This window comes from Hordeum vulgare, chromosome 7H, assembly GCF_904849725.1.
Source record: "Hordeum vulgare subsp. vulgare chromosome 7H, MorexV3_pseudomolecules_assembly, whole genome shotgun sequence".
In the NCBI taxonomy this organism is placed as follows: domain Eukaryota; kingdom Viridiplantae; phylum Streptophyta; class Magnoliopsida; order Poales; family Poaceae; genus Hordeum; species Hordeum vulgare.
The window spans coordinates 32,083,028-32,102,374 of NC_058524.1; the positions used below are offsets into that span (position 1 = coordinate 32,083,028).

The following is a 19,347-nucleotide window of genomic DNA, read 5'->3' on the forward strand; positions in this document are numbered from 1 at the left end:
TTTGCAAGTAAATAGAGGGTGTTGAAAAATATGACAAACACCACTACTCTTAGTACTCCAACACATGACATCATAGCAGCACCTCATCACATATATAAGGTCACATGCATCACAAGATAGCTAACCACAAGATCACCACCTACATTTAGTACTACACCACAAGAAATCATAGTGCAACAACAACAAGATAAGGGCATGCAATGATATGCTATGCAAGCATGCATGAGAAGGAAATAGTAAGGATCACACATGAAATCATGGTACCAACTTTAACATCATAATCTCTGACAAGGTGGAACCACATGCAATAGGTTCCAAATAGGGAAGGTTCTACACTTGGGGCATTACATATGTGACCCCTCAGTGATGATTCCAATGTTTTGTGTCTTCCTTTTTTCCTCGCGATCAACGGTGTGGTACCGGACACCATCAGCAATGCATGCTGAATACACTCGCACTCGCTTATCCGGTAAGCATGCCAAAGCAAATAGATCATCATTGACTTTCTTCTCCTCATGCAACTTTCCAACATGATTCTTAAACCATTTAGCAAATCCCTTGGCAACCCTTGTATCAACATTGATCTGGCTTTCTTCTTGATTTAAGTCTTCCATGCATTTCCTGCAATGCCAACAAAACATGTGAATTAAAATATTAGGCTGGTGCCAACAACCCAAGCAAAAGTAAATAAATAACGAGTGCACAAGATATAACGTACTCGATATATGGTATAACCTCGGCACAATTGCTGACCACATACCAAACCATCTTGTCATACTCATCACCAGCCTCCAAGTATCGCGAGGCTCCAAGAAAGTTCACACCATGGTAGAAAACCAAGACATCACCAATATGCGAAACAGAAGGTAAATCTTGAAAATTTACCCCCTTCATGAGCTGCGCACTTAGCCTCCTCCAACACCTCAGCAAACATCGACTTCTGCCCATCAGCACGATCTTCAGCATCATACAGATCCTTCAATAGGTCAGGAATCCTATCATCTTCATGCCCATCCTCTTCATCCAAACCAACATTCTCTCGCAAAATATTTTCCATAAAATTAATGCCACCATCACCACCACCCATCATATGAGGGGCCTGTGTATCAGCTTCAATATGTTGAGGTTGTCCGGCTAAAGGTTCTCCATGATATATCCATCTATCATATGTGATGGCCATCCCATTAAGAAGAAGATGATCTTCCACTACTCCTTGAGCTTTTCTTGAATGGTTGAGGCAATTACAGCATGGGCAAACAATGACAGCATCCTTGGAAAAATTTGCCTGAACAAATTGCATGAATTCATCAACTCCTTTCATATCTTCTTTCGAAAAACTTCTAACTCCTTTTCTAATCCAGCTTCTGTCCGGTGGAAGCAGCGAGTCCCCCATGCTCGGCGGTGAGTCCCGCATGCTCGGCGGCGGCACCACCACCACTACCAGTGGGCGAGGTGTCTAAGGAGAGTGGCACCACCACCGCTACCTCCACTGGCCGGGCGAGGTCGTCGTGGCCGAGGTGGCCGTGGCGTCGGCACCACCACCACTGCCGATGGGTGAGGTGGCCATGGTGTCAGCACCACCACCGCTGGTCACCGCCCCTGTCGGTCGTCGCCCCCATCCCCGTCGGTCACCGCCGCCCCCATCCCCGTCGATCGCCACCGCCCCGTCCCCGTCGGTCGCCGCTGCTCCCGAGATCTAGATTTGATCATCCATTGTCGGAAATTGGCTAAGTGTTGGCCCTTGTCGGAAATTGGCCAAGTGTTGGCCGTCCCCGTCGGTCCCACTTGTCAATGATACGAGAGACCCGCGATTTAATATAATATACCCCCAAATACCGATACATCAGCAACAGTTCCTCTCTAGCCCAGCGGTAGCAAACACTTATAAACTTATAAGCGCTCGGTCGTGGGTTCGAGTCCCCGCTCGTGCATGTTTTTTGGGGAATTAAGCGAGGCTCGCGCATGTCCCCGCTCGATCGCCGGCCCATCACATGCCTATCAAATGGGTCCTACCTTAGTGACAAGTAAGCGAGGCTGCTGATGTGGCTGCGTAACCAACCTAGTGCATTCGAACTATTTAGTAACGACCATTCATATTGGTCATTATCACCTAGAAATAAGGCAGTGCCAGGTGCTGTCCACTTTATGACCTTTTCCAGTAAGCTAGTGATGACCTTTCTGATGAAAATGGTCGTTGGTTTTTGGGGTAGGACCCCTCGAGACAGCTTACGACCAAATGATGTCAAATGGTCATAGATTTATGACCATTCCATCCAGGGTCACTGACAAAAGGTCGTTAGTTGACATATTTCTTGTAGTGTCCGTCTCATGACTTGTGCCGTCACTTACATATTGCCTTTGCATGATTGTAACATAGCTAGCGAGATGTTTTCAACGTCATACGCCAAGCTAGATCATTGCACATCCCGGTACATTGCCGTAGGCATTTCCTATAGAGTCATCACCGTTCTAAACATTGAGCTTTGAGTAAATTAAAGTGTGATGATCATCATTATTAGAGCATTGTCCCATGTGAGGAAATAAAAAAAAGAGGCCAAAGTTTCCCACAAAAAAAAGAGATATATGGAAAGATGCCAAAGAGCCCAAACAAAAAACAAAAAAAAATAGAGAAAAAGAGAGAAGGGACAATGCTACTATCTTTTCCACACTTGTGCTTCATAATAGCACCATGTTCTTCATGATTGAGAGTCTCTTGTTTTTTCACCATCATATACTAGTGGGAATCTTCATTGTATAACTTGGCTTGTATATTCCAATGATGGGCTTCCTCAAAATTGCCCTAGGTCTTCGTGAGCAAGCAAGTTAGATGCACACCCACTAGTTCTACTTTTGAGCTTTCACATACCTTTAGCTCTAAGTGCAACCATTGCATGGTAATCCCTACTCTTTCACATTGATATCTATTAATGGGCATCTCCATAGCCCTTTGATACGCCGAGTCAATGTGACCATCTCCTCCTTTTTGTCTCACAACGTCCACCACACTCTATTCCACCTATAGTGCTATATCCATGGCTCACGCTCATGTATTGCGTAAGAGTTGAAAAAGGTTTGAGAAAGTAAGAGTGCGAAAACTATTACTTGGCCAATACCGGGGTTGTGCATGATTTAAATTAGTTGTGTGGGATGATGAAGCATAGCCAGACTATATGGTTTTGTAGGGATAATTTTCTTTCGCCTTGTTATTTTGAAAGTTCATGATTACTTTGCTAGTTTGCTTGAAGTATTATTGTTTTCATGTCAATAGCAAACTATTTTTGAATCTTACGGATCTGAACATTCTTGTCACATGAAAGAAGCTACAAAGGAAACATATGCGAGGTAGCATTCCACATCAAAAATTCATTCTTTATCTCTTCCCTACTCGAGGACGAGCAGGAGTTAAGCTTGGGGATGCTTGATACGTCTCCAACGTATCTATACTTTTTGATAGTTCCATGCTATTATCTTGTCAAACTTTGGATGTTTTGTATGTTTTTATATCTTTTTTGAGACTAACTTATTAACTCAGTGCCAAGTGTCAGTTCCTGTTTTTTCTGTGTTTTTTACCCTTTTCAGAGGAGAATATTAAACGGAGTCTAAACGGAATAAAACATCCGAAAAGATTTTTCCGGAACAGAAGATACGCAGGGGGTGTGAGAACCAAGGCAGACGCCACCAGGGGAGGCCACAAGCCCCCTAGGCGCGACCAGGGGGGCCTGCGCCTAGCAGGCTTGTGGGCCCCCTGTGGCTCGTATGCCCTACCTCTTCCGCCTATAAATTCCTGAAAAATCCAATACTACGTGAGAGATCCATGAAAATACTTTTCCGCCGCCGCAAGCTTCTGTCTCCGCAAGATCCCATCTGGAGCACGTTCTGGTGCCCTCCCGGAGGGGGATTCAGATACGGAGGGCTTGTTCATCAACACCATAACCTCTTCGATGATGCGTGAGTAGTTCACCATAGACCTTCTGGTCCATAGCTAGTAGCTAGGTGGCTTCTTCTCTCTCTTGGATCTTCAATACAAAGTTCTCCATGATCTTCATGGAGATCTATCCGATGTAATCTTCATTTGCGGTGTGTTTGTCGAGATCCGATGAATTGTGGATTTATGATCAGATTATCTATGAATCTTATTTGAGTTTCTTCTGATCTCTTATATGCATGATTTCATATCCTTGTAATTCTCTCCGAGTTGTGGGTTTTGTTTGGCCAACTTGATCTATGATTCTTGCAATGGGAGAAGTGCTTGGTTTTGGGATTATACCGTGCGGTGACCTCTCCCAGTGGCAGAAGGGACAGCGAGGCACACATCATGTTGTTGGCATCAAGGGTAAAAAGATGGGGTTTATATCTATTGCATGAATTTATCCCTCTACATCATGTCATCTTGCTTAAGGCATTACTCTGTTTGTCATGAACTCAATACACTAAATGCATGCTCGATAGCGGTCGATGTGTGGAGTAATGGTAGTATATGCAAACAGTATGGGTCTACTTGTCTCGGACGTGATGCCTATATGTATGATCATTGACTTAGATATCGTCATGACTTTACGCGGTTCTATCAATTGCTCGACAGTAATTCGTTCACCCACCGTAATATTTGCTATTTTGAGAGAAGCCTCTAGTGAACACTATGGCCCCCGGGTCTACTTCACATCATATTTTCCGCCTTACACTTTTACTTCGTTGCACTTTCCGCCTTTAGATCTCACCTTGCAATCAATCGTGAAGGGATTGACAACCCCTTTGTAGCGTTGGGTGCAAGTTTGCTGTTTTTGCGTAGGTACTTTGGAAACTTGGCTTGATACACCTACTGGATTGATACATTGGTTCTCAAAACTGAGGGAAATACTTACTGCTACTGTGCTGCATCACCCTTTCCTCTTCAAGGGAAAAACCAACGCAAGCTCAAGAGGTAGCACGCACCCTCTCTCTCTCCCTCCTATAAATACCATAGGTATTGGGGCTGATTTGAGACACGAACTCTCTCTCTCTCTCGGTCTAGCCCTACCCCTCTCTCTCCTCGTCCTCCGCACAGCTTAGCGAAGCTCTGCCGGAGAACCACATAGCTCCACCGCCACCATGCCGTCGTGCTGCCGGAGCTCTCCCTCAACCTGTTCCTCCTCCTTGCTGGATCAAGGTGTGGGAGACGTCACCGGGCTGTATGTGTGTTGAACGCGGAGGTGCCGTGATTCGACACATAGATCGGAACCGACCGCGATCTGAATCGCTGCGAGTATGACTCCATCAACCGCGTTCTAGCAACGCTTCCGCTTAGCGATCTTCAAAGGTATGAAGATGCTCTACCCCATTACTCGTTGCTGGTTTCTCCATAGATAGATCCTTGTTTGGCGTAGGATTTTTTTTGAAATTACTACGTTCCCCAACATGGAACACCTGGTACACGATCATGGCTCGCATAGAAGCACGACGTGCTCTATCATTCAGACCTCTCACATTCCAGTTAATCAAAGAGAGTTGTTCATTAATAGGGAAACATTAAGGACATGCATAATCGGCTGCAAGGCATAGTTTGCAACGGCAGGCCGGGTACAACTAGCAGCGAACGACTATTGGGTAGCCCTCCAGGGGCACACGTGCACCCGAAGCGGATCAGGTTCAGAATATAACTAATCATAGGAACCAACAGACTCGATGGATAAAACACGAACAAATGCACTAGTCGCTCTCGCAGCATGCTCGTCCAAGATGGCCTGGAGCTCTTCTTCTAGAAGGCACAACTGCGCCGGGGAGGTTAGCCCGACAATGTAAGCCAACTTCTCCACGTTCCCGAGGGCATCGGTGTGCGGAAGAAGTGGAGGTATTGGAGCAGCGTGTCGTCGGTGAAGTCCCCCACACATGTGATGAAGCCGAGCCTGACGCAAATCGCTCGTGTGAGCACCTTGAAGAAGAGAAGTTGGAGCGCTGCCTTGACAGCTTGGCGCTCTGCCTTGAGCTCTTCATGACACCAAGAAGGCGCTGCTTGAGTGGTCGTGACGTCGTGTTTGGTGCCCCTAGCAGCGAGTCGGAGAGCAGCGAGGCAATCTTGCTGATGAAGGCTTGCTCTTTATCATTCTGCAGTTCAAAGACCTTGGCAGTGATGGCTGTTAGGAGTCCTGGCCCGGACAGATTTGCTTCCATCAAAGCATTCCTCGTTCTAGTTTCTTCCATTGATGGGATACGCTCCCAGGCTTGTATGTGCATCGGTTGCATGTGGGCAGCCGTAACACCGGGCCCAAAGACCACCTCCGGGCCGGTTGCACAGCCGGGCTCCCAACATTGGCTGTTGAGCTGAGCCTAGCCCCAAGAGAGCATCCAGCAAGGGCCCCGGTGCAGCGTCGTTGTCTCCCAGCTCTCATGCAGCCCGGCTGCGTGACCCAGAATGAGCATCGTCGCATGCATGCATGCATGTGCATGTCGCCTGGCTGCGTGGTGGCATGACCCACTGGCCCACTGCCTGTCGTCTGGCTATGTGGCGATAGGGTCCACCAATCGATCATGTTCTGTCGGCCTTTGCGTGGGTCTGTAATGCAGCGGCAAAATGAACACAATTGACCTGTGAATGATAGTATTTCACACACTGAACCGCGTTTGAAAATAATTCATCCAGCTGATCCTTTCGTGTGGCGCCCAACATTCATGCGTCGCACTACATTATGTGGCGCTTAAGACAAAGATTCCACACCCTCGGCCACGCTGGTGCCCCATGACAGACCAACCCCATCCCTAGTAATGTGTGGCGCCCAGGGCCACCCCACCCTCAGCTGGATGAATTTTTTCCAAACGCGATTAAGTTTGTAAAATACCATCGTCCACAGGTCAATTTTGTCCATTATGCCTAATGCAACGCCTGCTGCCTGGTCCTGTGGCGGGAGGTGATGCCGCCTCCATGCGTGGCGGTAGATGTCACGTGTCGGCTGCGCGTCTAGCGCGTGTCGTCACGGCTTAGGTGAACTTTTTTGACAATTTAATTTAGGATGATTTTTTTTGTCAATTGTATTATACAGGTTATTTTTGGGCAAAAAATCCCGTCGCAAAGGTGTAGCAGTGGGATGACGCAAGGCGGTGAACTGCAACTCTGCAATGCAGGGCAGTGAGCAGGTACAGCAACCGGAGCACACGTCGTGCAGAGCGCGTTGGCACACTGACGATTTTTTTTTGTTACACGGATGTTCAACCCATGCTTGTTCGTGAGTTTTTACAAATATTTCCTGCAATTATGTGTAAGTAATTGGAGCGTTGATTTATAGAGGTGGGCAATTCGTTGGTTGGTTGGTGGCAGTAGAAAAATGGACCTTTTCTTATCATTTACAAAATCAGTACTCCCTCCATTACAGTTTTGAAAATACTGTTAAATTTACGTGTGTTTCATAATAGACAAGATTTAAAGCGCGTTACATTTACTCTTAGCTAATTAGTACTTGTACTCTTAATGTCAATCGGTCTCCATAGTTGCATGCATGAGGACGGACGACACTTTTACTGGTAAATGATTAATTGTGCATTAAATTCTCAGCTAATTAGGCGTCTTGGTATTAATACATTGGTAGTTTTTAGTTATCAACAAAAAGAAACTGAGCCAATTACAAATCAGCTTGATTCAAACGATTTTGAATGTATACCTTCTAAGCTGTAACGGAGGGAGTAACGGTTTACTTTTGGACACATGCAATGTAATTAGTAATTATATTTTGTCATATCACTTAATGTGAATCAAGAGGGACGTGAATTATTAAGATTCATTGAAACTTTGCAGTCTGGAAAGGTCAACCTTGTTCCCAAAAGGAAGAAAAATACAGAATGAGGTTAGGTTATTAGTGGACGTTGATTTCCATAAGTGAAGTCTAGCGTGCCATGAGGTGAAGTTCTTATATGTACGTTGTGTTATGTCTTATGTATACGTTTTGAGAGGATTCAATGAATATCCATCGAGTTTAGATACAATTTTCCGTCGATGTTTTTTTTCCTGGGTGGGCAGAAACTGTCTTTTGTCCATATGATGCATAGCATCTCAACAAGAAAAATAAAATATTTGATTATTATGAATACACTAAGAGACACATAGATAAAATAATCTTCATTATTTGAGACAAGGAACACCGTACATGCACATTATTGCCTCGAATGGGCCTTAGTAAATAGTCCAAATGTTGCCAATTTTCCAAATAGAAATGTAACTAGATTTATTTCAATATAGCACTAAAATTTAAGTGCTAATTAGCATCTAAGGAAGTCCTCCATACTTGTTACGACCATCAACATCTTGCTTGCCACAAGAAGATTCCGGCGGAGCATCAACCCATCCACCATTACCCATAGAAGATTGTCCTACATCGGTACAGTTATAGTCCAAGTAACCATCCATTTCCAGAAATCTATTGTAGAATTGCTGATCTGGTAGAGCAAAACCCCATTGATCATGGCCAAATGGGTCATCCACAACAAAATCATTGCTACTTGGGTAGACCAACATTGGAGAGGCTTCCATATTATGCTCAGTTGTTGAGATAAGGCTTGCATAGTTTTGTTGTGGGTGCACTGTGTCGCAAGGGCTTATATAGTCCTCGACATGCAAATCCGTTGGAGGCAGATCCTGTACCTGATTAGGTATGGCTTGTAGCCCGGGAGCAAGCTGTGAGGCTGAAGCTACTGATGCAACATGGCACATTTGTGGTACCTGAGGAAAAAGTGGTTCCACATTGTGTTCTGGTGGTGATGTTATTGGAGCAGAAGGCATATGGTTTTGGGGAAGATGGTAAGCCTGCATTGAGTGCCCTGATGAAGGAATAGTCTTCAAGCTCTTTAGTGGACCACTTGATGGTAGCATGTTTTGAATCACGCTTACACCACCGGTTATGTCTTTGTAGCTATGATGCAACTGAGGAAGCCGATGTCTAGTGTCCTCACGGATACGAGAGAGTTCATTGAAGAGATTTTTAGCATCTTCAAGGTTGATATCTTGTTCCGTCGAGAAGATAAGGTTGGCCACCATACCTAGGTACTGTTCTTGGATCTGTTTTGCATGTTGGATGGAGAGTTGGTTTCTCTTATCCTCCACCCCGAGCTCCATATCAAGTTCAGCCACCTCACTTTGTAGTCGGGCAATCTTGGCACTCGTCTCACGGTCAGCGAGTCGATTTCCTAGCGGAGCTCCTGACAAAAAAGCATCGACAATGGGGCCAACTGATGGCGTCCCGAATGAGTGCATCTTCTTATTTCCTGTCTCCAGGATGACAGCAACCCTAGCACCAGTGATGGCATTGAGGTCAGAAGCGCTCTTGAAGAAACCGCGGCGCCGCTTGAAGAAGGTGACATCACGCTCTTTGTCATCATGGACATAAGCGACACCCGTCCGCCTACCCCTCCTTGGCATGGCAAATCCTATAACGACAAAAAAAACTTACTACTATAAGTAGGAACCAAAAGGACCTACAAGATTTACTGAAACCGTTGGCTAATGACATATTAGTGGGAGATATGTGGAGATGTACTTGCCTTATATAGAAGTGGGCATTTTATAAACAAAATTATCACCCCAAGGACCATAAAACTTGTCCATTTTCCACAAAGGGTCTGACTAATACTACAAAGTTCACTCAAAAGAGTTTCATCTATGTATAGTCATGTTAGGTCCAATTGTCAGAGACACATTTAGAAAAGTGTACAAGAAACTTTGGTGCTCGATAATTTTTTGCGTGACATGGAAGATATTAAAGTTCATCCTTATCCATATATTCCAATTTAGTAGCAATTGATACATAACCATTGCTATTTAATCATTACTGGGCCATGGAAATCTTTAGTAAATAGTAACATACATAATTTTTAAAGAGGATAGTTTTATATAATATTGATTGTTAACCAAACTATTCATTTATGAGGACATTAACATCTCTTTTGGAACCGATAATTGTATGGTTTGCTATATGCATGTATTCACATCCTTGTTTAGAACCATTAACACAGTTCCAAACAAATTAGAAAATTAGAATCATTAAATCACCGCTATGTGAGCACATCCACATCCTCACCAAGAGCATTGAGCAATTAATCAGGATTAAATCTAACATAGTTTTATTTCAATGTATGACACAATTACGGATACATCCTTTTGATTATTAATTGCAGCCAACTCCTTTAGGAGTCATTTATTATATTTAAAATCATTTAATGATTACATTTAAACAATTTAATGATCAACATGGTTACATGCAAATCCTCTACTTGGAACCATGCCATCTAGAACTGGTCATCTAATACATGATATGTTGTGAAAACATAATTGCAACTTGCTTTGGGCCTTCAGGCCTTTACTTGACAACGAGCTACTTCCTCCATTTGGGTTTTAGGGCCAAATTCTAAGATATCCACTACCATGCTTCTAGCCTAAAAGCTAGAGAATTTTTGGGGTTAAAAAATCGGCCAATTTGGGCCTCTTGAAAATCTCACATGTAGAGTCTGTTATGCCTTAAGCTACACGCCTCCGCCTCTATTAATTCTTAACAACACTAGATGATCCGTTGCGCCATTGGCGCAAAGTACAACTATGACCAGGAAGTTAAGCAAGCCATGAACAAGACGTAAAATAAATGGTTGTTTTATAAATCATCCCAAAGGGAATCAACATGAATAAGAATAGATGACCATTGTGCCCTTGGCACAAATACTGACTGGATCCAAGAATCGGAGTAACTTGTGAACAACATAGTCTATGAATGACCCGCAAAGACGAAAATACAAATGCAATAGAGAACTTAGGCAAACTATCTGAATGATGTATTTTGCAAAAACAACAAGTGATTATGTTCGTGTTGCGTCTATATTAGCCTTGTATTTACAATTGACATACAACGTTGATCGTTGCCCAAGTCTTACTTTGCGTATAAAAAAACCTTTTTCTTTAGCGGGTGAGTTGATGCTAAGAATGTTTTTTCAAACTCCAAATGGGTCGATATAAAACCCGTCGACACCCTGCATGGAAAGTGACATGAACCATTAGAGCACGATACCATATGTTCAGAAGGAAATCACAGAAACCGACCATACGACTAAAAATCCAAGGAAGAATTTGATTGACGAGCACTTGCAGTTTACATATCAATCGACCAGGCCGCAATGTAAAATTCATATACGTACCATCGAAGGACCATACATACATTCGAAAACGCGCCATCCAAAACACCGTAGTAGTCTAAGCGAGGGAAGACATTCCAAAACATGTCGTCGTGTGATAATCAACAAGTGCAGGGAATCATCGCAACACTTTCCACCGAACGTTTTTCAAACCCAGAAGGATCTGAAGGTAAGATCAATATTGTCTCAAGTCCTACTTGCTACCGATACGACTCTATATACACCGAACGTTTGCTTCTATCTAGTATCGAGAAATAAAACTGCGTTACGGATATAGAGAGGATAGCTTTGCATGATATTGGAGAACTAAAATATAAAAAATAGTTGCTGCCCTATATAGAGTTAGAATATATTACAATATGTTAGAAATAGCGAGTGTGGAATAATGATGGTATGGTGTTCAGAATTGCCCCACTCAATTGATATCAAGATTGGTGATCGTTATTGTAATTTTATATGAGGGAGAGACATGAACTAACATACTTTCCATACTTGGATCACATGAACTTATGATTGGACCTATAGAAATCATTCACAACTACTGAAATTATTAAGGTCAACCCAACAGTAGCATTAAGCATCAAGTCCCCTTTACCCCCATAGACAACAATTCCCTTAACCGGGTGTAAGATTCTGTATCTCTAGCCACCCACTATAAGTGATTCATGAAAGTATTGCAATACCCTACAGCGAGAATCCCTCACGTGTCCGCGGCACACAGGGCACCATAGGATATCACCAAAATAAAACATACAACTCAAACATTCAAGATCATCAATCAACCAAAGGACAACATAATTCTACTCAAACATCATAGAATGTCAACACATCATTGAATAATAATATGTGGCATGAAACACCATGTTCAAGTAGGGGATTACGGTGGGGTGCGGGAAAGTGGACCGCTGAAAAGACATGAGGAAGGCGATGAAGACGGTGATGTTGATGAAGACGATAACAGGGGCGATGGTTACCCCGACGGCACTCCTGCGCCACCGGGAGAGAGTTGCCCCCTTAGACTTCCTCCTCCATAGCCTCTCCCTCGATGGGGAGAGGTTCTACCTATGGCCCTTGTCCTCCGTGGATCCCGGAGGTGCGAGAGCCCCTCTGAGATTGGATATCTCTCTGTTTTCCTGATTAATTCCTCTCCATATTGATATTTCGTTGATATAGAGAGTTTCGGCGGCGAGCCAGAGAGGATCCCCGAATTTCTGATGGTTTCTCTATTTATAGAATTTTTTGGCGTTGGAATCACACAAAAAGGAGTTACGAGGGGCCCACAAGCTAACATGGCCCTTTGGACCCCCCCCCCTCGGCGCAACCACTTAGCTTGTGAGAGCCTAGTGACCCCCTTCTGGCGATTCTTCACCCCATTGTTGCTCATATATTCCATAAAAATCGCCAAAAAGTTTCGGGCGATTGCGAGAACATTCATTTTGTGCACAAAAAAGGACGTCATGATAATTCTGCTAAAAACAATGTCAGTCAAGGTTAGTTCTAATTAAATCATGAAAAGTGCATCAAAGACATATAAAATTATTGTAAACATAGGTGAATATGGCATGATTAATTCATAAATTATCGATAGGTTGCACACGTATCAACATCCCCAAAATTAATTTTTGTTCGTCCTTGAATAGGTAAATGATAAAAGAAACAATTTATTAAGTTTGAATGCTAGCATAGTATATAAGTTTGATCAATGTTACTTCCAATCACTTTTTAGCATCATAAACGACAACTCTTTTCTCATAGAACTTCTCATGATCAAGTAACAAACTATTCACATGTTAAAGTATAGACCACAAACTTTCTTGAAAACTAGCAAACTGTGTTTTCAGTCATCAAACAATTACAATTCATCTTATTTTCACGTAGCGTCTATGTAAGAGATTTGATTTAGCAAATTCCACATACTAAACTATTATTTACTCTTCCATGATTGCTGACACTCAAAGCATATTTTTAGAACAAACAGTTTCCATCAAACACATGGGAAGATATGGGCTTAATGTTCCACCTCCCAACTTATTGATCTCAGAGATAATGTCAACAATAATGAATCATTATCACATATATCCAACTGGATATATGTTCGTGGATATCTCCCCACCACATGATTCTTGCCAACTAAAGAATCAATAGCTTGGAACAAGATGAACAGTATTGACTGTTGCATAAAAGTAAACGAGGAAAAGTAACAACACAAAAATAAAAGATAGGCCCTTCGCATAGGAAAGCAGAGGCTGTCATGTGCTTTTGATTTTTGGATGTGCAATCTCTTAATTAAAAGTAATGTCCCTTTATATTGCCCCTTGTGGTAGTAACTTTTATTATGCAGTATGTCGCTTTTATTTATTCACCATCACAAGTTCGCACAAAGCTTATTTTTCCTTCAAATAAAAGATCATACATATTTAGGATCAATTTTTATTGCTTTTTGCATCGATGAAAACTTACTTGAAGGATCTTATTAAATCCATAGGTAGACATGTTGGATTCTTAGGGCAAGAAACTCGGTTTAGGTTTTTTTTGGATACACAAGTAGTATCTCAACTTAGTATGAATTTTTGGCTAGAAAAATATCCTAAGAAAGCACCACATGTTAGAGGATCCATTACAATATAACTTCTATGTGAATATAAGAAAACATAACCATTACATTGTCTTCCTTGTCTAGTGTCAAGTACTTCGTCAAGTTTGAAAATAATTAATGGGGTTTCACAATCATAGAAGATGTCCAAGATACCATATTAATATGTGAAATCTCTCTTCCTTAAATATTCTTTGATGAATTTTTCAAGTGATCAATGTTATGTTTGCTAATATCCAATATTTGTTTTTCTTATACTCTTAGTATGTGAAGTCACTACTCCCCATGGGAAAAGCATATGAAGCATATATAATTTCATGTTTTATGACATTTAATTCATTCAACGTTTTCTCTTAGGATATAAGTGAAGCGCAAGAGTGGTCATCAAACTACTCTCAAAACTATATATGTAAAGTTCATGGAGCATTCTTTAATGAATATAAAGAGACCAATATCTAACCCCAAAATATATAAGTGAACATATGAAGCATTCTATAAAGTCATACTCAAAATATTTAAGTGAAGCGCATGAAGAACTCTATACATAAGACAATGATTATCTCATACCAGCATGGTGCATAAAATAAAAAGGAATAATAAACAAAAAATATATTCCAAGATAGCACATGTGAGTGAATGCAAACTTAGGATCAACATTGGCTAACCGATAATTGTTGACGAAGAGAGGTGGGATGAGCTTAGATGCTTGAGACTTCTTGTAATGTTTACTTGGGGTGCCATGGGCATCCCCAAGCTTGAGATTTTGTATCTCGTTCAATCTTCGGTTACCTAAGTCTCAAAAGCTTCATCCACACAAAAGTTGAAAAGAACTCGTGAGATAGGTTCATACACATAAGAATAGATCAACACTTCATATAATGATAATACAAGTTTCAAAATAGTTTTCAAACATTATGCACTGCATACTATCATTTTCATAATTTATATCTACCAATATAAGCCATGAAAACTCTAGGATAATTAGATAACAAAACTATGGCAACAATCTGTCCAAACAAAACAGTGTGTAGTAATCAATTCAAAAAGCATACTTCTATATATCAAAATATTCTGAAAATTTAGTACAAGCTACAGAATTTTTATGACAGTATGGCCTGAAAAATTTCGAAACTTTACATGTTCCGGACAAATCTCATAAGTCAAATATTACAGCAACATTTTCTGTTTTTATATGGTACCTCACACATCCAATTCAAGCATTCTAAAGGCAATTCCTGGAACTTTTTATTGAAAGACAAGATTATAAATAACACAAAGCAAATACTAACAAAATAAAGGCCCAGTTCTTTTGTTAGAATCTTGGGATTCTTCTAGAATTTGGCCCCTCCCTAGCTTCTCTCAGAATCTAGGAGCCCCATTTGTTTTACAATCCTATCTAGTTAGGGTGTAATTTGCTAGGATTGTAAAACAAATGGGGGTCAAAGATTCTGGGAGAATCTGGAGAGGTCCCAGATTCTGGGAGAATCCCCAGATTATGGCAAACGAACTGGGCCAAAATGACGCTACAAGCAAAACACATATTATGAGACGAATAAAAATATCGCTCCAAGTAAGATATACCGATAGTGTTGAAGAGGAAAGAGGGGATGACATCTGGGGAATCCCTTATTTAGATGCTTGAATCTTCCTTGGATATTACCTTGTGGGTGCCTTGGGCATCCCCAATCTTATGGTCTTGACGCTCCTTATTCTCCTCATATCGGTATCTCGCCCAAAACTTGAAAATTTCAATAATACAAAACTTAACAGAAACCTCATGTGATCGGTTAGTATAATTGGCAAATAATAAACTTTAGGTACTATTATAAATCGATTCATAGTTAATTATTGCGTAAGGCACTGTATTATAACTTCTTCATGACTTATACCCCCGATATAATGCATAGCATCATCAATATAAGCAAACTATGAAAGAAAAATTAGAATCTTTCTAAATCAGAATAGTCTGTAATGATCAGCACAAACACCATACTTTAGTAACTCCAAAAATGCTAAAATGTTAGGAAAACCTGGGGAATTTGTACACCAATACCGTGTAATAAATTCAGATCAAAAATACGTTCCATTATAATCAGAGAAATTTTGTAGTGGATGCAAACGCTTCCATTTTAGCACAGGATCAAATCTAATATCATCCAAATCATCCCAAAAGCTTTACTTGGTACATTATTGAAATAAAAGACACAATACATGATTACCATACTATATTAATCATTTTAATCTCAACAACAGGAAGGATAAGTGTTGGGTTGTCTCCCAACAACCGCTTTTCTTTAAAGCCTTTAAGCTCACTACAAGAAATATGCTCATACATGACTTTTTTAAGATGTCGTTGATGAATTCATCATAAATCTATGACGATTTCATCCGAGATCGTCGTAAACCGTTTGAGGGGATAAAATCTACATATAAATTACGACGATGTGAGTCAAAAACGTCGTAACCGCATAAGATGAGATCGTCATAACTTTTACGACGATTATAAAAATGTCGTAACATGTTCTAACTATGTTGACATGTCACTCGTGGGTCCATTCTATCCCACCTCATCCTAGTTTGTGAAGCAACCTACTATTCTGTCATTCCAAAAATTCTCGAAAAATTCTCATAAATACTTTGGATCATATATTTCTCAAATATGTGAAAACCCTTCCTTCCATAGTTCAAAAATAATTCAGCAATATTCATTTTCCTATTCTATTCAGAATACCACTTTGTGAAGGAAGTGCTATTTCTATTTCTTTGATTACCCTCATATTTTTGGGGCACAATTTCCTATCCAAATCATTGCCACATGAGAACTTTCGTAACAATTTGCCGTGTAAATCTTTCTCAGCAAATTTCCAAAGTTTGTGTTCAGCTAACAACTTTGTGAAGGAAGTACTAGATAGGAATATCCTGATGAGTTGAATTTTTTGCACATCATCTATGTGCCCAAAACATAGCTCTCCACAAAATTTTAGCCACATCTAACAATCCATGTGAGCTCATCATCCAATCTTTGTTTCTGGTAATATTTTCATTTTGTGAAGCAACTACATTTTATAAAGAGCAAACTATGAGGCACGTGCAAACCTGGCCAAACGGGCAGTGCCGGCCGGGCCGGCCCGACTGCCCGCAGGCCAGGCACGACACGGGCCGGGCCCGGCACGGACTAATCGTGCCCAGGCCAGGCACGAGCACGCCATGGGCCGTGCCTGGGTCCTGACCCCCAGCCCGCGTGCCAGCCCGACACAACACGATTAGGAGGCGGCGAGGCGACCGATAGATCTGGTGCGCGAAAAAGCCAGCGGGGGCGACTGGGTGGGAGCGGGACCGCGGGAGGGGCGCGTGAAAAAGCCAGCGGGAGCGACTGGGCAGGAGCGGGACCGCGGGAGGGGGCGCGCGAAAAAGGAGCGGGGCGCGGTCAGCCGTCAGCGGGAGCGATTGGGCGGAAGGGGCGCGCGAAAAAGGAAGCGGAGGGCGGGAAAGGGAGGTGGGAGCGCGGGAAAGGAAGGGGGCTGATTTTTGTTTGCCTTTTTTATTTTTTGTAAATCAAAATAGCCAGCGTGTCGTGGGCCTAGCGTGCCGCGGGCTGGCCCGATTAGGCCTGCGTGCCGTACTTGGGCGTGGGAGGCTGGCACGCGGGCCGGCACGACTTGGGTCGTATATTAATCGGGCCAGGCGGGCCGTGCCTTGCGTGGCACGATTACGGCGGGTCGGGCCGTGCCGTGCCGGGCCGGCCCGTTTGGCGAGGTATGGGCACGTGTAGTTTAAATTTGACCTACTTCCTACCAAATCAACAGAAATTTATTTAAATGAACAAAAATAGCTAAAACAGTCGGAAATGCCTAAAAATTGGTTATCATCCATAAAATGTGGTATAAATTTGCTGGCCAGCTCAGCGACCAGGCGCGCTCGAGGCTCGTCCGCCGCGGCTCCCTCATGCAGCTCGACGAGTACGTCACCAACATGGTCGGCGGCAGAAGGCGGAAAGGGGGAGGGGGAGGGGGCCGCACCCGCACTCCTCCGGCACACGCACCTTCTCCAGCCCCTATCGAGCACCACCCGCCACACGCGCAGCTCGACCTCGATCGCGCGCCACGGCGGCGAGCCATGGCGTTCCTGTTCGGCGCCTTGCTGGGGCTGGTGCTCGGCGTCAGCGTCATCGTGGCGTTCGCACGCCTCAAGAATTCCCGCGCAGAGCAGCACCGCGAGCTGGTACGCCCCCCTCCCCCCTCCTCCCCGCTTCCAATTTTTGTATCCCGTCTACGGTGATCCGATGCAATTCGGTTGGCCGCTGGGTTCGTCTGTCAATCCGTGCCTGTGCATGCGCTCGAAATCAGGAAATGCTGGGTTAGGACGCCGTTGATTAGAAAATCAATCAATTGCTGGACATGTTCGGGATGCGGGTTAATTGTGGAGGCATGAGCGATTCATTTATATGAGCTAAGTAGTACTAGGCTTTGATCCTAATCACCCTTGTTGTTTCCAGTTTGGGTGTATTTACGGTTGTCTTCAAGTGCTCCACCATCCAGTCCAACTCAGTTGAGCATTTCGACGAGCAGTTGACTCGCGTCTAGCAACGGGAGGAGGACGCCGGCATGGAGGCCTCCGACGAGGTGGCTCTCTTCCTTGGCGACCTCTCCGACCGTAAGGCTGCTTGGCTCGATAGCTAGGTGACGCTAGCAGCAGGCGGCAGCTCCATGTCTGATGCAAAGTTCACACCTATAGCAGCACTCGGTTTCTTTCTTGGCCTAGATGGACACGTCCTTGGCAATTTCCTATGATCTCTGTGCGCCTTTATAGGTCTGAATTACATAATTATGGGTTTTTGTCCCTTTGGCTTGCAATTATGGGCTGCAATGCAGATAGGTCTGAATTACATTTCCTATTACTTCGGAGTCTTGTCTTTTTTTGTATTTGAGATGAACCAGCGCTCTCATGTTCCACTAATTCTTAGCTGGTCGTCCGAACATGTTATTTCCCCCTGATAACTGTTTTAACTTTTGATTCCTGCCATCATTCTAGGAAGAGTTAATACCACCATCGATACAAACACTTGTAGTGGTGGGAACAAAATCATAAAAGAACTAACAAACTCCAAAGAAAGTGGCCCTTCAACTTAGCTAAGAGAACATTTCCATACAATTCTGTTAAATCCGACGTACACCATCTATTTTCTCTTAACTGCAGTTGTTGCGGTTGTTGTCTCTCACAAAGAAAACTATAGCCGCTGCACACGATTTGAACACGCGACCTATATCATTGTTTTATGTTGTGTTACGAAGACAACAAGCATCACTTGATATGCAAAGCAGAGACATCTATTTTTCTTTCAAAATGATATTTTATGGTGTACTATAGTATGGTGCTAATGTTCTTGTGCTTGAAACATTTTACTGAAATTGTTATAGAATTTGTTGACATTTTCATGTAGTCTGAAAAAAAGTTTACTAACATTGTAGAAGTTGAAACTGTTAGACGTTGAGAATTGTCTGCAACTACTGTTGTAATCTTGTAGATACATAAAAGATGATCTGCTGTTGTGGGAATAAATCATTATGAAACATTAAACTCCAAGTTAGTTGATTCACCACTTTTGAGCCTTAAAA

At 42.7% G+C, this 19,347-nt stretch overlaps 1 protein-coding gene across 1 annotated transcript; it reads right to left on the minus strand.

The window, feature by feature from the left end:
* Positions 1-8,230: 8,230 nt before the first annotated feature.
* On the minus strand, positions 8,231-17,605 carry LOC123408134. The gene is made up of 5 exons (XM_045101318.1): positions 17,584-17,605; positions 17,356-17,523; positions 16,829-17,268; positions 10,326-10,392; positions 8,231-9,405 (listed from the first exon to the last, which is right to left on the minus strand). Exons 1-5 carry the CDS (start codon positions 17,603-17,605, stop codon positions 8,231-8,233), a joined length of 1,872 nt encoding a protein of 623 aa, XP_044957253.1.
* Positions 17,606-19,347: the final 1,742 nt, after the last annotated feature.